Source organism: Papaver somniferum, chromosome 4 (assembly GCF_003573695.1).
Source record: "Papaver somniferum cultivar HN1 chromosome 4, ASM357369v1, whole genome shotgun sequence".
Taxonomy (NCBI): Eukaryota; Viridiplantae; Streptophyta; class Magnoliopsida; order Ranunculales; family Papaveraceae; genus Papaver; species Papaver somniferum.
The window spans coordinates 158,957,163-158,975,064 of NC_039361.1; the positions used below are offsets into that span (position 1 = coordinate 158,957,163).

At 36.1% G+C, this 17,902-nt stretch overlaps 1 protein-coding gene across 1 annotated transcript; it reads left to right on the forward strand.

Moving 5' to 3' along the window:
* The first annotated feature begins 1,931 nt into the window (after positions 1-1,931).
* On the forward strand, positions 1,932-6,771 carry LOC113271736 (protein root UVB sensitive 3-like). The gene is made up of 15 exons (XM_026521638.1): positions 1,932-2,139; positions 2,230-2,287; positions 2,883-2,942; positions 3,036-3,074; positions 3,153-3,215; positions 3,375-3,431; positions 3,731-3,794; positions 3,968-4,051; positions 4,200-4,282; positions 4,376-4,505; positions 5,044-5,136; positions 5,773-5,911; positions 6,011-6,051; positions 6,147-6,334; positions 6,416-6,771. The coding sequence occupies exons 1-15, from the start codon at positions 1,994-1,996 to the stop codon at positions 6,503-6,505; spliced, it is 1,335 nt and encodes a 444-aa protein (XP_026377423.1). The 5' UTR covers positions 1,932-1,993; the 3' UTR covers positions 6,506-6,771.
* The last annotated feature ends 11,131 nt before the right edge of the window (positions 6,772-17,902 follow it).

The following is a 17,902-nucleotide window of genomic DNA, read 5'->3' on the forward strand; positions in this document are numbered from 1 at the left end:
TGTTAGAATTCCAGGGTCTGAAGTGGATCATTTTATGTTTGTAGATGGCTCTTTTAAAGATTTTAAATTGGGTATGGGTGTTATTTGGTGTGATGTTGCAGGAAAAGTAAGAAGGGATCGACCAGACTTTGGTTTAATTCAAGATGCAGTAGGAGCTGAAGCTGCTGCTCTAATTTTGGCAATCTTTTGGGCAGAAGAGATGAAACTTCCCAAAGTTGTGTTTGTTAGTGATTGTCTCCAACTGGTGAATTTCTTGAATGGTCACAATTCTTGTGTGGATTGGAGAAGTTTGGATCTTTTGGAACTTTGTCGGAATTTGCTTTCTAGTTCTATTTCTTATAAAGTTATGTATATAAAACGGTTGAATAACTCTCTAGCAGACCAGCTTGCACGTCGGGCTAGGAAAAACAGTCTCAAGGGTATGTGGTTTTCCCTTCCAAATTTTCTGAACTCTCTGTTTAGGAAGGTAAACCTGAATGTAATTTGTAACTCTCTTCTTTGTTAATGCAATGGTGTGTTTCTTAGCCAAAAAAAAAAAAAGTACATTTGACATTGGTCAACAGTAGTTGATTTATTTGGTCCCTGAAGAAACATTTGGTCGCATGACCTGCATCCTGGTTCAGTTTTATCTAGAGCTGCACATGAGCCGGTACAGTCCGGGTTTCTTGTGAACCCGATACATGTACCTGGTGTTGATCGGTTCCTCACTTTGAGGACCGGTACCTGTACCTGTACCTGGAGTTGTACCTGTACCGGTGAGACTGGCCGGTTCCACTCCGGTACCGGGTTTTTACCCGCTGTAGTTACGTAATCATCTTCATCCAAATCTATTGGTACTCAAAAGATGTCCCAGGATCTAAATCGGTTATAGACAGTGTACTAATCATTGATCAAGAGATTAGTTTGATCAGTTATTGAATCGCGAAATCCACATTTCTATGTGTATTCAACAAAATCAAAAGATAACAAAACGTATGAGACTATTCTAATCAACTCAAAGACATAACAAAACTTGGAATCAAGGATAGGGAAAAGAATGAATCAAAAACACTAAACAGTAAACGTAACAATAGAATTAGGAAACCCTATTATAAGACTACAAGTCCTAAAATTCGAAATCAAGCAAATCTCGTTAAGAATATACAAAACCCAGGCATCACCCAATGCTTAAACCAATCTCAATTAACTTAAAGTAATACCAAATTTGAACAAACCTCCAAACTGTTCCCTCAATTATTCATGAAATTCCAAAAAAAAATAATACAAAATTGAAGAACATTAAGAAGATAAGTCGATTTATAAATAATTCGTGAAGCAGCACCATTCCATCCTAACCAATTACACCACCTTATCTTCTCCGTCATCTGAAACTTCTCTGTAATGGATCGATTAAACCCCCAACTAAACAACCACAACCCTAATTTCTCCAAAATCAATTAAACATGAACCCTAAATTAATTAACATCTATAGTAGTTGTACCCAAGTGTAAAGAACAAGAGAACAAGAAAAATACGGTGGTGGTGATTCTGGTGGTGGAGGCTATAATGGTGAGTGGGGGTGACTCTCTGTCGGGAAAAACGAAGAAGAGTAGAAGATTTTCTTAAAAAGAATCGAGAGAAACAGTGAGTAGGTCAATAAAATTGGAAATATATATGTTTAGTGGACGGTCAGGATGTAAGATTCCTAAAAAAAGCTAAGGCTATGATTAACCGGGACATATGGGTCGGGACAGGCCGGGACTCACCCCAGAACCAGTACCTGTACCGGCCTACTCCAGGTCTCTACTTTCAGAACCAGTACATGTACCGGCAACTCCGGGTCCGGTACGGTACAAGTCGGGGTTTTTCGGTTCCTAACCGGTACACGTACTTTGGACCGGGTCTTGTGCAGCCTTAGTTTTATCCGTGTAAAACCCTGCGAGGGAGTCTTTCTCCGATTTCTCTCCATCTTCCCAATTTTCAGAGTCCAGGAGATACTGCAAGCTGATCGACGATGACGGAATTCCAACAACAAGATGGGATTTCATCATCATCATCAAAGAATGTTATTATAATGGAGGAATGGAATGGATCATCTTCCACTAAGCTCTCAAGAACCGCTGTTTTAACTCTCACTCCTTCTTCTTTCTCCCTTCAAAGGTATTTGTAAATAACTATTATCATCATCTATTTATTTCGTCACGAACGTTTTCCTCACTCTATTGGTTCATGTCTCTCTGGAATTCGTAGATCTGGGAATCGATTCAGTGAAGTATCTACACGGATTATTGGAGCATTTGTACCGGAGGTAAGTTCAGTTAAATTTTATTCTTGTTTTAATAGGAAATTAAATTAAAAACAATCACGAATTATCAGACCAAGACCTGCCTTTCGAATCTCATCCGGGAGGCTTCAGAAAAGTAGCAATATAATCACATAAATTGGAGAAGGGATCCCATTGGAGAACTACGGGAGTTAGCGTTTCAAATTCTTTTAGCAATATACTCACACTCCATTAACAGATGCTGAATACTTTCCTGGATATACTGACACAAAGAACAACAAGTGATAATGTTAGGCAAAAATCTAGATATTGGAAGTCAACTCTGCAAGCATTTCCAAAGAAAATGGAAAATTCTAGGTGGAAGTTTGATTTTCCAGAAAGAATCCCAATTGGCAGAATTAGGATGTTGATTACTTTCACTTCTACTTTCTTCAGTTTATATTACTTCTTTATAGGCAGATTTAACAGTAACTCACCATTTGTTGGTGCGCAGCCACCTGATTGTGTCATTCTCTCTAAAGGGAATTCTAATTTCTGGAATAGCTCAATTAAACATTTGAACTTTTCTTGTTAACTTCATTTTTTGAGCCATATATTTAAACATTATGTCTTTTTCCAGGGTTTTCCAACTAGTGTAACTCCAGATTATGTCCCCTTTCAAATCTGGGATTCGTTGCAGGTAAATTACAAACTATTGAGTTTTGTTAAGCTAATACTACTTCAGTGGTTAGATTCTATGAATTTTGATGGAATTGTTGCTTCCTTTTGTTAGGGATTATCAACTTATATACGAATGATGCTCTCTACTCAAGTAAGTCATTCTTATTATGTGAATTCAGAATGGACCATAGCTTCGGATATGTGCCCATTTTAATTTGAATTGCTTCAGGCTTTGTTGAGTGCTATTGGAGTTGGTGAGAAATCAGCAACCGTCATTGGTGCCACTTTTCAGGTAGTTCTGATTTATTTTCTTGTGCAGTTTTGGTTTGCAGTGATCTTGATATATTATGCTTTGTATGAATCGTATGATTTTTCTGGTAATTTTATGTTTATGGTACTTTTTATTGTTTTTATAGATTGGATGATGATGAGAGTTGGAATCTGTTAACAGTGGTTTTTGAGGGACTTTACTGGGATGCTTGGTGGTATCTTATTCACCTTTTACCAGGTATTATCCTTTTCTATTCACTTTATACTTAATTTTTTCTCGTTGAAAAATCAATAGCTTTCGATGGGGGTGACATATGATCTTCTGATGTATTGATTAGTGGAAGTGTTATGATGGAATGTACATTTTATCCACAAGATTCATCTAAGTTAGAACTGATTATTTAGAAACAGTTATAATGGTATATGCTGTTATCGTTTATAAATTCCTACCCTGTTTCCTGAAGTATTTTTGTATGCTTTTAGTTTTTTGTTCGAAGAGTACAAATGGCTCAAACATATTCTTTTCTCCCATCGCAGGGCTCTAATCTGGACAATAATGCTAAAATGTGGCGTTTAGTTGCAGACCTTATGAATGATCTTGGTACTGGAAACATTGAGACCATCGAGTGGATTTTTCTCCCTTTTTATGCTGATTTATGTCTTGGTGTAATGGTGTACACCTGTTCTCTTTCACATGGCATTTTCCTCCGTGATAAGAATAACAGATTGGAAATTGTATAACCCCTTGTTTGTTCGATAACACTTTTATTGCAGGCATGCTGACGGATCTTGTTTCTCCTCTCTTCCCTTCTGCATTTGTTGTGATAGTCTGCTTGGGTAGCATATCGAGATCATTCAGTAAGTAAATAAACTCTACATTTCAGACTTCAATAGCATGTATAAGTATGCCATTGCTTAGTCAAAAGGTGTCAATATTTTCGTATCATCCCATGGTTTTTGTATTCTCCCTAGTTAAGATTTATATGCTAATACATTGTTCTATTAGCTGGAGTTGCAAGTGGAGCAACTAGAGCTGCTTTGACACAACATTTTTCACTTCAAAACAATGCAGCTGATATATCTGCCAAGGTGCTTACTTATACTTGGAGTCTCATTTTAATGATATGAGAAACAGTTGCTTGGAATACTGTTAAATCTCACCAACTTGTTTGTTCTTTATAGGAAGGGAGTCAAGAGACACTAGCAACGATGACAGGAATGATCTTAGGAATGCTTCTTGCTCGTGTCACAATGGGACATCCTGTAGCTATCTGGTTCTCTTTCTTGTCTCTCACCCTGTTTCATATGTATGGTAAGTTCATTTTCTTAAGCATCTGCCAGGTCAGAACTTTTTGCAAGAGATCATAATCATAACAGTAGGACTTGACTATAGCTTTGCTGAAATTTAAATTTGCTAACTGTACATTATCAATTACACTAAACTATAAACTGCATATATGTGGACCCAGTAAATTTCTAACTTCCGTTCGATTTTAAAATAAGAAAAGAAAAGAGTACAAAGTCTTAAACATAATGGATACTTGACTGAGGGAAAAACCATTTGTAGAGCATTATTTCTCTTGTCTTTATATGGTTATGCATGTGTTTTACATGGGTATTGTACAATCGTGGCAGTTTTGGAGGTTCATGTTCACCAATGGATTCTGCTTTCATGTATTTTAATGTTATTATTGTATTTTTCTTTTTCAGTAAAACGTACTTTATCTCGCTAGATTTCTATTTCTCAAAATTCCCTTCTTAGATACCTTTCTTGAACATTTTTTTGCAGATGATAGTTTATTACCGAAACATACCAAATATTAATGAATGCTTTCTTTTTTGATTTTCAGCAAATTACAGGGCAGTCTGTTGTCTTTCGCTTACAACTTTGAATTGCCAAAGAAGCTCAATCCTTTTACAGGGTTTCATGGAAACTGGAAAAGGTATCATTTGGACTAGCTCTGAATTCTGCATCATATAATAAATAGTTTTTTGTTCTTCTTTTTCTTATATTCAGCTGTTTGTGTGGTAAATATTGGCACTATATATTAGTCAAAGTGTCTGGTAAAAAGTAAGATTCTAGATGCACACTACTGACATCCACGAAATTGGTATCAAAATTGCTGGTGCGTCGACCATGAACTTTGAAACTCCAGCTGATATCATTCTCATTCTAAATAGGCACTTTCAAACACTGAATCAACTTAAATATATCATCACCAGTAAACTACAACAAAACCGATATGTTCACTTCAATCAGTTTGCCTTAGCTGGTTTATTCATTTTTATAACCAGAATCCCTTACGAGTTCTACTTCGGAAGGAACAAAACCTCGTTAAGTTTTGGTCAGTTTCCTGACAATTCGTTATATTGAATAGCAAAGACTGTTTCCAGAAATTAGGTTTCCTTGATGCTACTAACATCTCTAAAGAAACCTTTTATTACAGAATAAACCCTGTGGAGTGCATCTTGTATCCATATATTACCTTTCCTTGAAATTTTCAATAACTAGTATATGTATCTCATTAGTTTCTGTAACTTACGCTGCTTGCATTTTATTTATATCGATCATTTCCCAGTTCTCTCCCCAGAGAAGGTCTCAAGTATGGAGCATATATTGCCCTCTTGGACTAGCTTATGGCGCTCAAAGACTGATGATTTGCTTCACAAGAGGATACACTTAGGTGTCAGAGTTTCTTCACTTAGCCACAAGGATATGTACGTTTGCATCTTCTTTGTACTTTCATGCCAGACTATGTTATGACTATTTGATGTACTTCACTAACATACCTCTGTAAAATACCCTTGCTAATACAGGATTGACCTCTCAGGTTCAACAGGTTCTTACTATAAGAAAGGTTCGATTTGGAGTTGTGCATTATTTTCACCAGTTCTGATCTTTTTAATCAAGCAAAAAAGTCCCATTTAGCTTCCTTTCTTCTTGCCTCTTCAGAGAAGTACTTGCTGATGCCAAAGAGTGGAGTTGTCAATGTGTATGTGCACAAGCAGTCAACAGCTGCTGATGTGTTGCAGTCATTTATCCATGCACTTGTGCTGGGAAATCATGTCAATAAAACCAAATTCGTTCACGAAGAAAGTAGGTCATGGATGGATAAACATTATGAAGGTTACATTGCTAAGGTACTGTTGTGCATGTAGCTTAATTTTATTGTTGGCAATATCGTCACTAAGATGGTTCTAATCCGTTATAATTTTATACAGCTGAAGTTGACAGGATGGAAAACAGAGCGGCTCTTGGCTCCTCCCGTTGTTTGGAGAGCAGATTGGCTTTCAAATGAGAAGATTGAATAGTATATTTTTGGATGGAAATGAATTCATTGCCATCTCTAGTTGGTACTTTTTGCTTTTCTTGGAAATATTTATTCAGGGGAGACTGTTGACAAAAGAAATTAGTTTGTATATTTACAGCTTTTTATGGTTTTGAAATGAGTCCAAGTAGTGTGATTTGAGGTTTCAATCTATGCATTAAACTTGGAATAGGTCGAGAAGTTCTCTTTTCCAAGAAGAGAAAACCCTTTCAAAATGGTTGGATTATAATCCCAAAACCATTCTCCCAATCTTTGGATTGTTTGGTATTCTTGTCGGTAGTTTGTTACCTTTGAATTGGAATTTGATCCTTGATCTTGATCTCGGAATTGGTGGTACATAATACATTAAAGTATGTGGATACACCTTATTAAATTGGCATAATCATATGGTTAACTATAGAGGATGGACTGTCCAAATAAGCTTCTCCTCCAGGTTATCATGGCTGCTGATAAGGGTACCGGTTTGACTGGGGGTGTGCCATTCTGAAGGAATAAAAATTGTCTTATATAGGAGTATTTGGTACTCCCACGGGCAAACAGGCACCCCTATCAGCAATGCTGCAGGTTATGGCCTTGTTTTTTCTCTTCGAATCAAGACAAATTTTCAATTCCGATTTGCCCATATTAGCCAACATTTTTTTTTTGAAGCATGCATTTTATTGATAGGAAATTAGGTTATAATTTGTCGTGGGTATGTGAGATGAGCAAGTCAATGCATAGATTGATCTCCACTCAACAATGTGTCTTCATCAAAGGGAGAAATATACATGAACAAGTCCTACTAGCATCTGAATTAGTTAATGAAATGCAATTTAATAGAAGAGGAGGAAATGTGGGTTTGAAACTGGATATATCTCAAGCCTATGGTACTATTAGTTGAGAATATCTTCTAGCTGTTCTAAAGGGATATGGATTCTCTGCAAAGTTCTGTAACTGAATTATGATACTCATAAAAACAACCAAGATATCTATCATGTTAAATGCTGGTCCAATTGGGTATTTTGGAGTTGGTAGAGGAGTTAAGTAAGGAGACCCCCTATCTCCTATTCTTTATGTTCTTGCTGCTGATGTGTTAAGTAGAAATATACTTCATTATATTCAAGTGGGAAAGATCCAACCTATGGTCATTAAAAAAGGTATTCATCATTCACATCTGTTTTTTTTCCTAATGACATCTTTATATTCTGTAATGGCTGCAAGAAAACTTTACTCCATCTCAAACAACTACTCATAGATTACCAATCTGCTTCTGGTCAAGTAGTGAATGCTGTTAAAACTAAATGCTTTGTTGATAGGACTTCCAATCTTAGAAAAACATAGATTGTTGAATTTATGGACATGAATTTATCTTCATTTCCTGACAAATATCTGGGGGTCACATTGGTTCAAGGAAAAATTAAAGTTGAACACCTTTGGTCTTTTGTTGAAATGCTACAGAAAAGATTAGCTACATGGATTGGTAAATTTCTTAAGTTAGAATAACACTCATTAAATTTGTACTGAGTAGTATTCCTATATACAATATGTCCATATATAGATGGGCTAAAAAAGTTATTGAAGCTTGTGAAAGAATTCTTAGAAATTTTTTATGGAGTGGAAATGCTGAAAATAAAAAGTTCATCACAATTTCATGGGACAAAGTGTATACCCATATTGAGGAAGGTGGCTTAGGGATAAAGAGGTTTGAAGACATTAATAAAGCACTTTTGATGAAATTACTATGGAGAATTCTTACCTCTAAATAAGAATGGGCAAAGTTCTTCTTAGCTAAAGATCAAGATAAAAATGGATGTTGGATTTCACACTGCAAAAAATCTTCTATTTGGCTTGGAATTAAATGGGTTGTACAAGACTTTGAAGATAATACTAGATGACTAGTAGGCAATGGAAAACATATTTCAGTATGGAAGGATGCTTGGATACTGGATTCAAGTATTATTAAAGCCTACCCAGAAAATGAATATATGCAGCAGAAAATTCATATGAAAGTGAAAGATTTGATTATGAATAACACCTGGAATATACCAGAAGAAATGTTGGTCTTCTTCTCAGCTGAAGATTTTCCTTTACTTACTGCTGCATCTGATAAGCTGATTTCGACTGCAACTCAAGATGGTGCTTTCTCAGTTCATAGTGCAATTAATATGGTCAGACAAAGAAAACCTAAGCTGAGATGGTATAAAAGAATATGGAAAGCATGTGTACATCCTTTTACTGCTTCAAATGTGTGGAAAATTACTAGAGAAGCTTGCACAACAGATGAAAATGCAAAAAAAAAAGAGGTATGAACATTGCTTCCAGATGTTATCGCTGTTTGCAAGATCAAGACTCTATTAATCATTTGCTTTGGAATTGTGATTATGGAACTGGATTGGTGGAATCTTTGCTTTCAAACCAAAATCTTATGATGACATTATTAATTTCTGCAAAGATAAAAGTTCAGTGATACAGGAATTATGGCATGTTGCAGCATTCAATATAATGGTGGATATTTGGTTCACCAGGAATAAGCTTTTTTTTTTTTGAGAATTTACCCCCTGATAATAAGAAGGCAAAACAAAAAGAATTACTAGGATGGTCCAAGATTGTGAAGTGAGGTTAAAAGGTAATATGAGCAATTCTTCTTATGATTTCCAAGTTCTGAAATACTTTAACATTGGTTGTAGACGAGTGAAAGATTTTAGAGGAATAGAGTGTACTTTTTCCCTGCCTGAAGCAGATAGATTTTTACTTTGCTGTGATGGTGCATCTCAAGATAATCCTGAATGTGATGGATATGGATTCATATCTAGAAACAGTGGAGGGAATTTCATTTTTGCTGAGAGTCTTGGACTGGGAATATCAACAAACTTTGTAGTACTGGGAATTATTGGTGCTTTGGAATGGGTAGTGCTGAACTCTAAAACTAATTTAAATATCAACACAGATTCTACATCAGCTATTGCATCCTTCATAAAAAAAATCTCCCATGGTTTGTGTGGAACAGATGGTGGTACATTTGCAAGAAATTGAAATCTATTCACTTTAACCGTGTTTACGGAGAAATAAATTTCTCAGCTGATTTCTTTGCCAAGAAGGGTGTGTATCTATTGAAGGGACATGTAATGAAATTTCACAACAGACCAGATAATATGCACTGATGGAGGTGCCTGGAAAAACTTACTACAGGTTTTGAAACTTTTTTCTTTAATGGGCTCAAGACATGTAATTGATGAGGCCTTCTTTCTTTTTCTGTTTTTGGGCCTAAGATATGTTGTCTACTTTTGTCTTTTATTTCTGCTTGTTTTGTAATTCTTTGGTTTAAATCAATAACAATGATTTTTGAAAAAAAAAAATTGTGGGTATGTGGTACTCATAGAGTCATGAAATAAAATTTTAGTAATAAAAATCGGGATTGCCTTGTCCCATATTTTGGTTGATGAGTTTCCCAATTGACTTCCATCTGCCGCATGATTGGTCAAATCATCTGCTGCTTGGTTTCCTTCCATGTAGTTGTGTTGAATGGCAGCTTGTAGTATCCGTCTGAATCTATTATTTATTTCCTCAATCATCCCTGAGATGTGCTAGGCGGGGTGTGTGGAGGAGTAGAGGATGTGATGAAGCGCAAAAGGTTTTCTGAGTTTCAAAGAGAACTTTTGGCCATCGTCTTTCTGTTTCCGTTCTTGAATCCAATTTTAGAGCCCAAGTTTCTGCGGTTAAGGAAGTCATAATTCCTAAAGGTTTATCTAGAGCTATTAAAGTTCGTGCACCAGAATCACTGTAGATGAATCCTGCTCCCACAAAACCTGGGTGACATCTGGCTGCCCCATCTGTGTTAATTTTAATCCAATCGATGTTTGGAATTGACCATCCTACCGATAATGTAGATATCCTTTTGTCTCCTCTTGGGTGGTTATATATCGGTGCATCTCCTGGTAGGACCGGTGGTAAGGAATCTAGTGCCGCAGTGAATTCTTGTTGTAGTTTTTGAGCCCAAATTAAGATTTCGGCTGAAGTTGTTTTTTTTTGGCGGTATATTAGGTCGTTCCTAGCTAACCATAAGGTCCAAAAAAAAAGTATTAGAGCACTGCTCGGACAAACTCGCAAGCGTTGTTATCTCAAGCTTGTTTGTAAGTTTAGTGATCAAAACTATAAGTCTTGATTTCTAGTATACTAATAGCTATGTCTCAGACTAGGATAGAATGTGTAATTGAGCTTTAGACTTCACGACATTCATCAATTGAAGACGAAGAACTACTAAGGGGATCTTGTGGAACTTCATCAACAAAAGGTATGTGGAGACTGAAACTCATATATCACTCAGAAGTTTATTTCTACTCTATCTCCTAGTTGAGACAAAACTTTTATACCTATATAGACTTCATCTTATACACATTTGATATTTCGAGCTGAGTTTAACTCTCTTACATATTTCTCGAAATATGTGCTGGTAAGCTTTCGCTTTAACCAAGTTCATCTTATATTCTTGACGAAAGTCAAAAGATGATCATGTGAAAATCATCTGGTAACATCTTACATGATTTGTGTGAGACAGTCATTTGATGTAGACTCGGAATGTTTCGTATTGATCATTTGATCACGTGAAAATTTGTTTGAAGATAATAGTTTGTGTGAGACATCTATTGCCGTCTTCCAAGAATGTTTCTATGATTGAAATGGGAGTTTAGAACACTTAACCATGATTAGATTATAAGCACATTATGTGTACTTGCATATGTGTTGATCCAAGACCGGAACTTAGTATGCATACCCGTATGCGTACTGGTTGATCAGGTAAAGTCCGAGAGCTAGAGTATGCGTACCTGTACGCGAACTGGTGAAGTCAGTTGAAGTCCGGGTACTATAGTACGCGTACTGGTTTCAACTGAAGTTTGGAAGTGTTTGACAGTATGCGTACCCGTTTGCATACTGGCAAACACAGTCCAAGTCCGAAGACTTAGGTATGCATGCCTTTTTACATACTTGAGTGGGTTATGTTCTAGAATCGGTTGTGTCATGAAATAATACATTTATATAATAAGGAATGCAATCTTTTGCAAACCGTGGATATAATGTTCATGAATTGATTCGAGTGAATTAAACCGATTTTGCTTCAATTGTGTCTTATATACTTCTATGAGAATATAAACAATTGAACAACTCTATAACTAGTTTCATTTGAGTCATTTGAACTAGTTGTGGTTAAGATGAATAAGGTTGATATGAAAGTGTTCATATGGGTAACTTCAGTTAACTATTGTTGAGCCAACTTGGTGTACTCGTTTAGGTACGGTTACCCATATCTAAATAAAGGTACATTTAATTTGTGCGTGAAAAGCTAAGTTCGATCTAACGGTTGAAAAATATTAGCTTGAATCTAATCAGGTATTCATCTAACGGTGAATATTGATTGATTTGTTCCAAAGCTATCCAACCCTGATTTGAAGGCTATATAAGGGAGAACTCTAGCAAGTGGGAAACCTAATCCCCACACCTTCTGTGTGATACTAGTTGCGACTAGAGTCGATTCTCCTTTAAGCTAGGTTTTTCCTAAAACCCTCATAGGTTAACGACTTAAAGACTTCATTGGGATTGTGAAGCCAAACCTGATAAGATTTTTAATTGTTCTTGTAGTAATAAAGATTTGAACTCTAAGACTTGTGAAGATTAAATTTAAAGGTTTAAATAAAATAATAAACAAAAGCGAGAGTTACTGGGACTAGGATTCCACCAAATATTCAAATTCATGCATTCACCTATTTATTCTAAACCATTATACTCATTCAATAAGAATTTTGACTCTAATTCTTTGCCTAAGGTAGATTCTTAAAATATTAATTGTAAATCTTAAGCATGGCATATCAAAAGAATTAATCCTAAGCATAAACCATCAAACAAAATGACAATTAATTAAGAAAAATCTTTTTCTAATTTTAATTTAATGCAAATAGTCATATAAATAATTACATGAATTTACCACATGACAAATTTTGGTTTCCTCCATCGAACCCAAAGGCAATCGTTGAGTGAACTGTATCTCCCAGTGTAGGGGTTTAGCTCCACATGGTGAAAACACTCTCAAAATAATATTTCATTGCTCAAATGGTGTTTACAAGAAGAGAAAAAAGAGAAAATCAATTAAAACAGGGAATCACAACGTTTATAAGCGTTTCAAACCCATTGAAACAAAGAATAACGGTAAACTGTCGCACTGGAAAGTCTTATATCTTAAGCATAAACGACAGAGTTTAACGACTGTCTTTGTCTATCTGTTCTTCGTGTTCTTCACTATTTTTCTGCTGCTGCTGCAGATTTTTCTGCAACAATTTTCTCCACTCTGTAGCTTCCCCAAACACTCGATACCCCCACTGACTTCCCAACCCCTCATTTATATACGCCAGGACAAAATATATCTCCATTGAATGCGAATATATTCTCTTTATTTCTCTCGGATTTTCACAGGAAATAATATCTTTTATTTTATTGTTTCACGCGTCTACAACTACTGAATATTCTTTGTTTAACTCCTACACGATTCTGCATCGACCAAACTCTATCCAAACACGTGCATCATGCGTTTAAACTCACTGTAATCCCGTGATTATCCTCTCCTTACACGAACTCCCCTGTTTTCTTCGAGTTCAAGCTGCGGCTCATTGTATTCGATTCTGATGGACTTACCAGTCCTGTTTAGCTGCAGCAGGACCAATCCAATTGACTATGGTGTTTTAATCTCCCAAGAAGTCATCCAAACCAGAAAAACAATATCGGGTTTCTTTTCAAAATATGTAACTCCCTGAGCTATTCAATCTGCGGTTCCAACCAATTCCAATCAAAAACATCGATCATACCATGCTTGTTAAGTTTAGTCAAGTCTTCTCAATCAATTCCATCCATTTAGTATCACTGAATCATGCCAAAAATCCAACCACAGTTCTGCCAGTTTCAAACACATTTTTCCCGCCAATATCTGGAATTTGAATGATGAAAATGGATGCCCCCTATCCTGAGCTGGGGTGCGAATAGCTATAGGTTCCAAATAGTAAAGAAGAGGACCCTTAGCAACTGGGCGCCCCTCAGTAATTGAGTTGCCCCTTATCCAAAATTAGGGTTCGAATAGCATGTGTCCTCCGGGGTACAAAAACCACTTTTCGAGCAACTTTCTCCATAAAAGCTTATTTCACAAAAACACCTACAAACAAGTTTATTAGTGATAAAATGAGTCTCGGCTAATGTATTTATGGGTGAAAATGCGTCACACTTTCGTGCTCATCAAATTCCCCCACACTTACATTTTGCTAGTCCTCGAGCAAAACAGAAAACTGACGCGCTACACAGCTGTTCATATAATAAGAGAGAAAGAGACCCGCTACACAGCTGGTCATTTTTTATTTATTTTTTATATAAATATATATTTTTAGACCCGCTATACAGCTGGTCATATAATGCAAAAAAAAAGAAAAGACCCGCTACACAGCTGGTCATAACCCTAACAATCAAATTATTATTATTATTAGTATTATTATTATTATTATTTTTCATTTTATATTTTTCATTTTTTTTTAGACCCGCTACACAGCTGATTATAACATGCAGGAAAAAGGAACAGACCCGCTACACAGCTGGTCATGATTTGCAAGGAATTTCCTGAAAAAATAAAATAAAATGTTAACCTCTCCCCCACACTTAAACATTACATTGTCCTCAATGTAATTGAGTCATCCAACGCAAATATTAAGATGGGAAATGCAAAAAGTAAACGAAAATATAAAAATACATCTACTGGAATGTACAAAATGGATCCCCATAAACTAACAACCCGAAAGTTTGGGGATCAACCCAAAATACAACATTTACAAATGACAGCTTCACACTTATGTTATCACGATGCGGAGACACTGAAACTATCAAAAACAGAGACTTACCTCCAAACCAAGTTTTTACAACACAAGGAAGTGTGTAAAGAACATAATATGAGGATATTATTGGGACTGGTAAATTTTCAATTGGCTCATGCACAATATCAGGAATAGGCAAGTCCTATGGGTACTTAGATGCAAAGTAATCCAACAACACTTTAGAAGCACACAATTATAACCCTAAATTAGGCAACTTTTGGAAGTCTAGGGGTCTAGAAACAACCTCTAAGTTGGGTGAATTATCTTGTGGGATGGATTCATCTATGAAATTAGGCAAATCATCCACACAATCATCCACAGGGTCATCTATATGTTCTGTTTGGAACAGAGAGTCACTACAAGATTCATCATCATCAACATATAATCTTTGACATTCAAGAACTCTCAATCTTTGTTCCAAAGTAGGAGGTTTGTGTTTGTAATACTTCTCATATATCATGAGGAGATTCTTCACTTACCTCATGTGGAGCAGAAACTCCATACCGTTGCCTATGTTTATATTCAGCAAGTGTCATCTCAGATGAGGTTGCCTGATAATTTGCATTTCTGCGCTTATATTCTGCCAGTGTCATCTTGGGTGACGTCTCCTCAGAAAAAGGCATCATCCTCAAAAAGTCCTTGAAATGAAATACAAAAAGAAAAGCATAAAAAGGAAAAAAAAATCTAAAATGAAAATATTGTACAATAAAAAATAAACCTAAAAATTAATCTAAAAACAAATCCGCGTCGGCGGCTCCAAAAATTGATAAGATTTTTAATTGTTGTTGTAGTAATAAAGATTCGAACTCTAAAACTTGTGAAGATTAAATTTAAAGGTTTAAATAAAATAATAAACAAAAGCGAGAGTTACTGGGACTAGGATTCCACCAAATATTCAAATTCATGCAATTCACCTATTTATTCTAAACCATTATACTCATTCAATAAGAATTTTGAATCTAATTCTCTGCCTAAGGTGGATTCTTAAAATATTAATTGTAAATCTTAAGCATGGCATATCAAAAGAATTAATCCTAGGCATAAACCATCAAACAAAATGACAATTAATTAAGAAAAATCTCTTTCTAATTTTAATTTAATGCAAATAGTCATATAAATAATTACATGAATTTACCACATGACGAATTTTGGTTTCCTCCATCGACCCAGTGTAGGGGTTTAGCTCCACATGGTGAAAACACTCTCAAAATAATATTTCATTGCTCAAATGGTGTTTACAAAGAAGAGAAAAAAGAGAAAATCAATTAAAACAGGGAACGCAACGTTTATAAGCGTTTCAAACCCATTGACACAAAGAATAACGGTGAACTGTCGCACTAGACAGTCTTATATCTTAAGCATAAACGACAGAGTTTAACGACTGTCTTTGTCTGTCTGTTCTTCGTGTTCTTCACTATTTTTCTGCTGTTGTTGCAGCAATTTTCTTCACTCTGTAGCCTCCCCAAACACTCGATACCCCCACTGACTTCCCAACCCCTCATTTATATACGCCAGGACCAAATATATCTCCATTGAATGCGAATATCTTCTCTTTATTGCTCTCGGATTTTCACAGGAAATAATATCTTTTATTTTATTGTTTCACGCATATACAGCTGTTGAATATTCTTTGTTTAACTCCTACACGATTCTGCATCGACCAAACTCTATCCAAACACGTGCATCACGCGTTTAAACTCACTATAATCCCGTGATTATCCTCTCCTTACACGAACTCCTCTGTTTTCTTCGAGTTCGTGTTGCGGCTCATTGTATTCGATTCTGATGGACTTACCAGTCCTGTTTAGCTGCAGCAGGCCCAATCCAATTGACTCTGGTGTTTTAATCTCCCTAGAAGTCATCCAAACCATAACAACAATATCGGGTTTCTTTTCAAAATACGTAACTCCCTGAGCTATTCAATCTGCGTTTCCAACCAATTCCAATCAAAAACATCGATCATACCATGCTTGTTAAGCTTAATCAAGTCTTCTCAATCAATTCCAGCCATTTAGTCTCACTGAATCATGCCAAAAATCCAACCACAATTCTGCCAGTTTCAAACACATTTTTCCCGCCAATTTCTGGAATTTGAATGATGAAGATGGATGCCCCCTATCCTGAGCTGGGGTGCGAATAGCCATAGGTTCCAAATAGTAAAGAAGAGGACCTTTAGCAACTGGGCGCCCCTCAATGTTTGAGTTGCCCCTTATCCAAAATTAGGGTTCGAATAGCATGTGTCCTCCGGGGTACAAAAACCACTTTTCGAGCAACTTTCTCCATAAGAGCTTATTTCACAAAAACACCTACAAACAAGTTTATTAGTGATAAAATGAGTCTCAGCTAATGTATTTATGGGTGAAAATGTGTCGCACTTTCGTGCTCATCAAAACCCAACTATGTTCTCTGTAATTGCGTGTTCTGATCTTACTTTATACTATCGTGATTGGGTACTATCTTCTCTAAGATTTGCTCGAGATTTTTATCTATGATAGGTAAGATAAAATGAAGTCACAAACATCTCCGTCTCATCATTTGTGATTCCACAATATCTTGTTTCACTTCCATACGATTAAGATTATTATTAGATGGTTGATATTACTAGGCTGTTCTTCGGGAATATAAGTCTGGTATATCAATTAGTTCCCGTGAACCTTGATTTATCAAAAGACGGAACAAAACTCGTAGGTATTTCTGTGGGAGACAGATTTATCTATTTCAATAGACTTTTCTGTGTGAGACAGATTTGTTTATCAAGTCTTCGACTTTGGGTCATAACAACTCTTAGTTGTGGGTGAGATCATCTAAGGGAATCAAGTGCATAGAGTCCTGCTGGGATTCATAGACGTAAGGAGCGCAACTGTACTTTGATCAGTGAGATTAGGTAGGGCTCAACTACATTCCAGTCCGAAGTTAACTTGTATTAGGCTAGTGTCTGTAGCGGCTTAATACAATGTGGTGTTCAAAGCTGGACTAGGTCCCGGGGTTTTTCTGCATTTTGCGGTGATGTTGTCGACATATCAAAAAATTGTTGTAATTTATTTACCTTGACCGGATCTAGCCTTGGGTGATGAATTATAACTGATTTGGAAGTATTAATTACTTGTCCTACAGAAGAGCTATAGGATTGGAGTATGGTCTTAAGGTGATGGTTACTTTGATCTGAGGCTTTATAGGTAATTAGTAAATATTCCGCATACATTAAATGAGTAATGGATGGTGCGTTTTTAGAAATGTTGAATCCTTGAACTAACTTTTTGTTTTCAAGGTTTCCTAGATTTGTAGATTGGATTTAAGCACATATGATGAAAATATAGGAAGATAGCGGGTCTCCTTGTCTGATACCTCTAGTTGGGTTGATGTAGCCATGAGGTGTACCATTTATGTTGACCGAATAAGTAACTGTTTTGACGCACAACATAATGTAATCCATAAAAGATGAAGGAAATCCAAGTTTTGTAAAGGAGGTTTTGATGAATCCCCAATCTAAGCTATCATAGGCT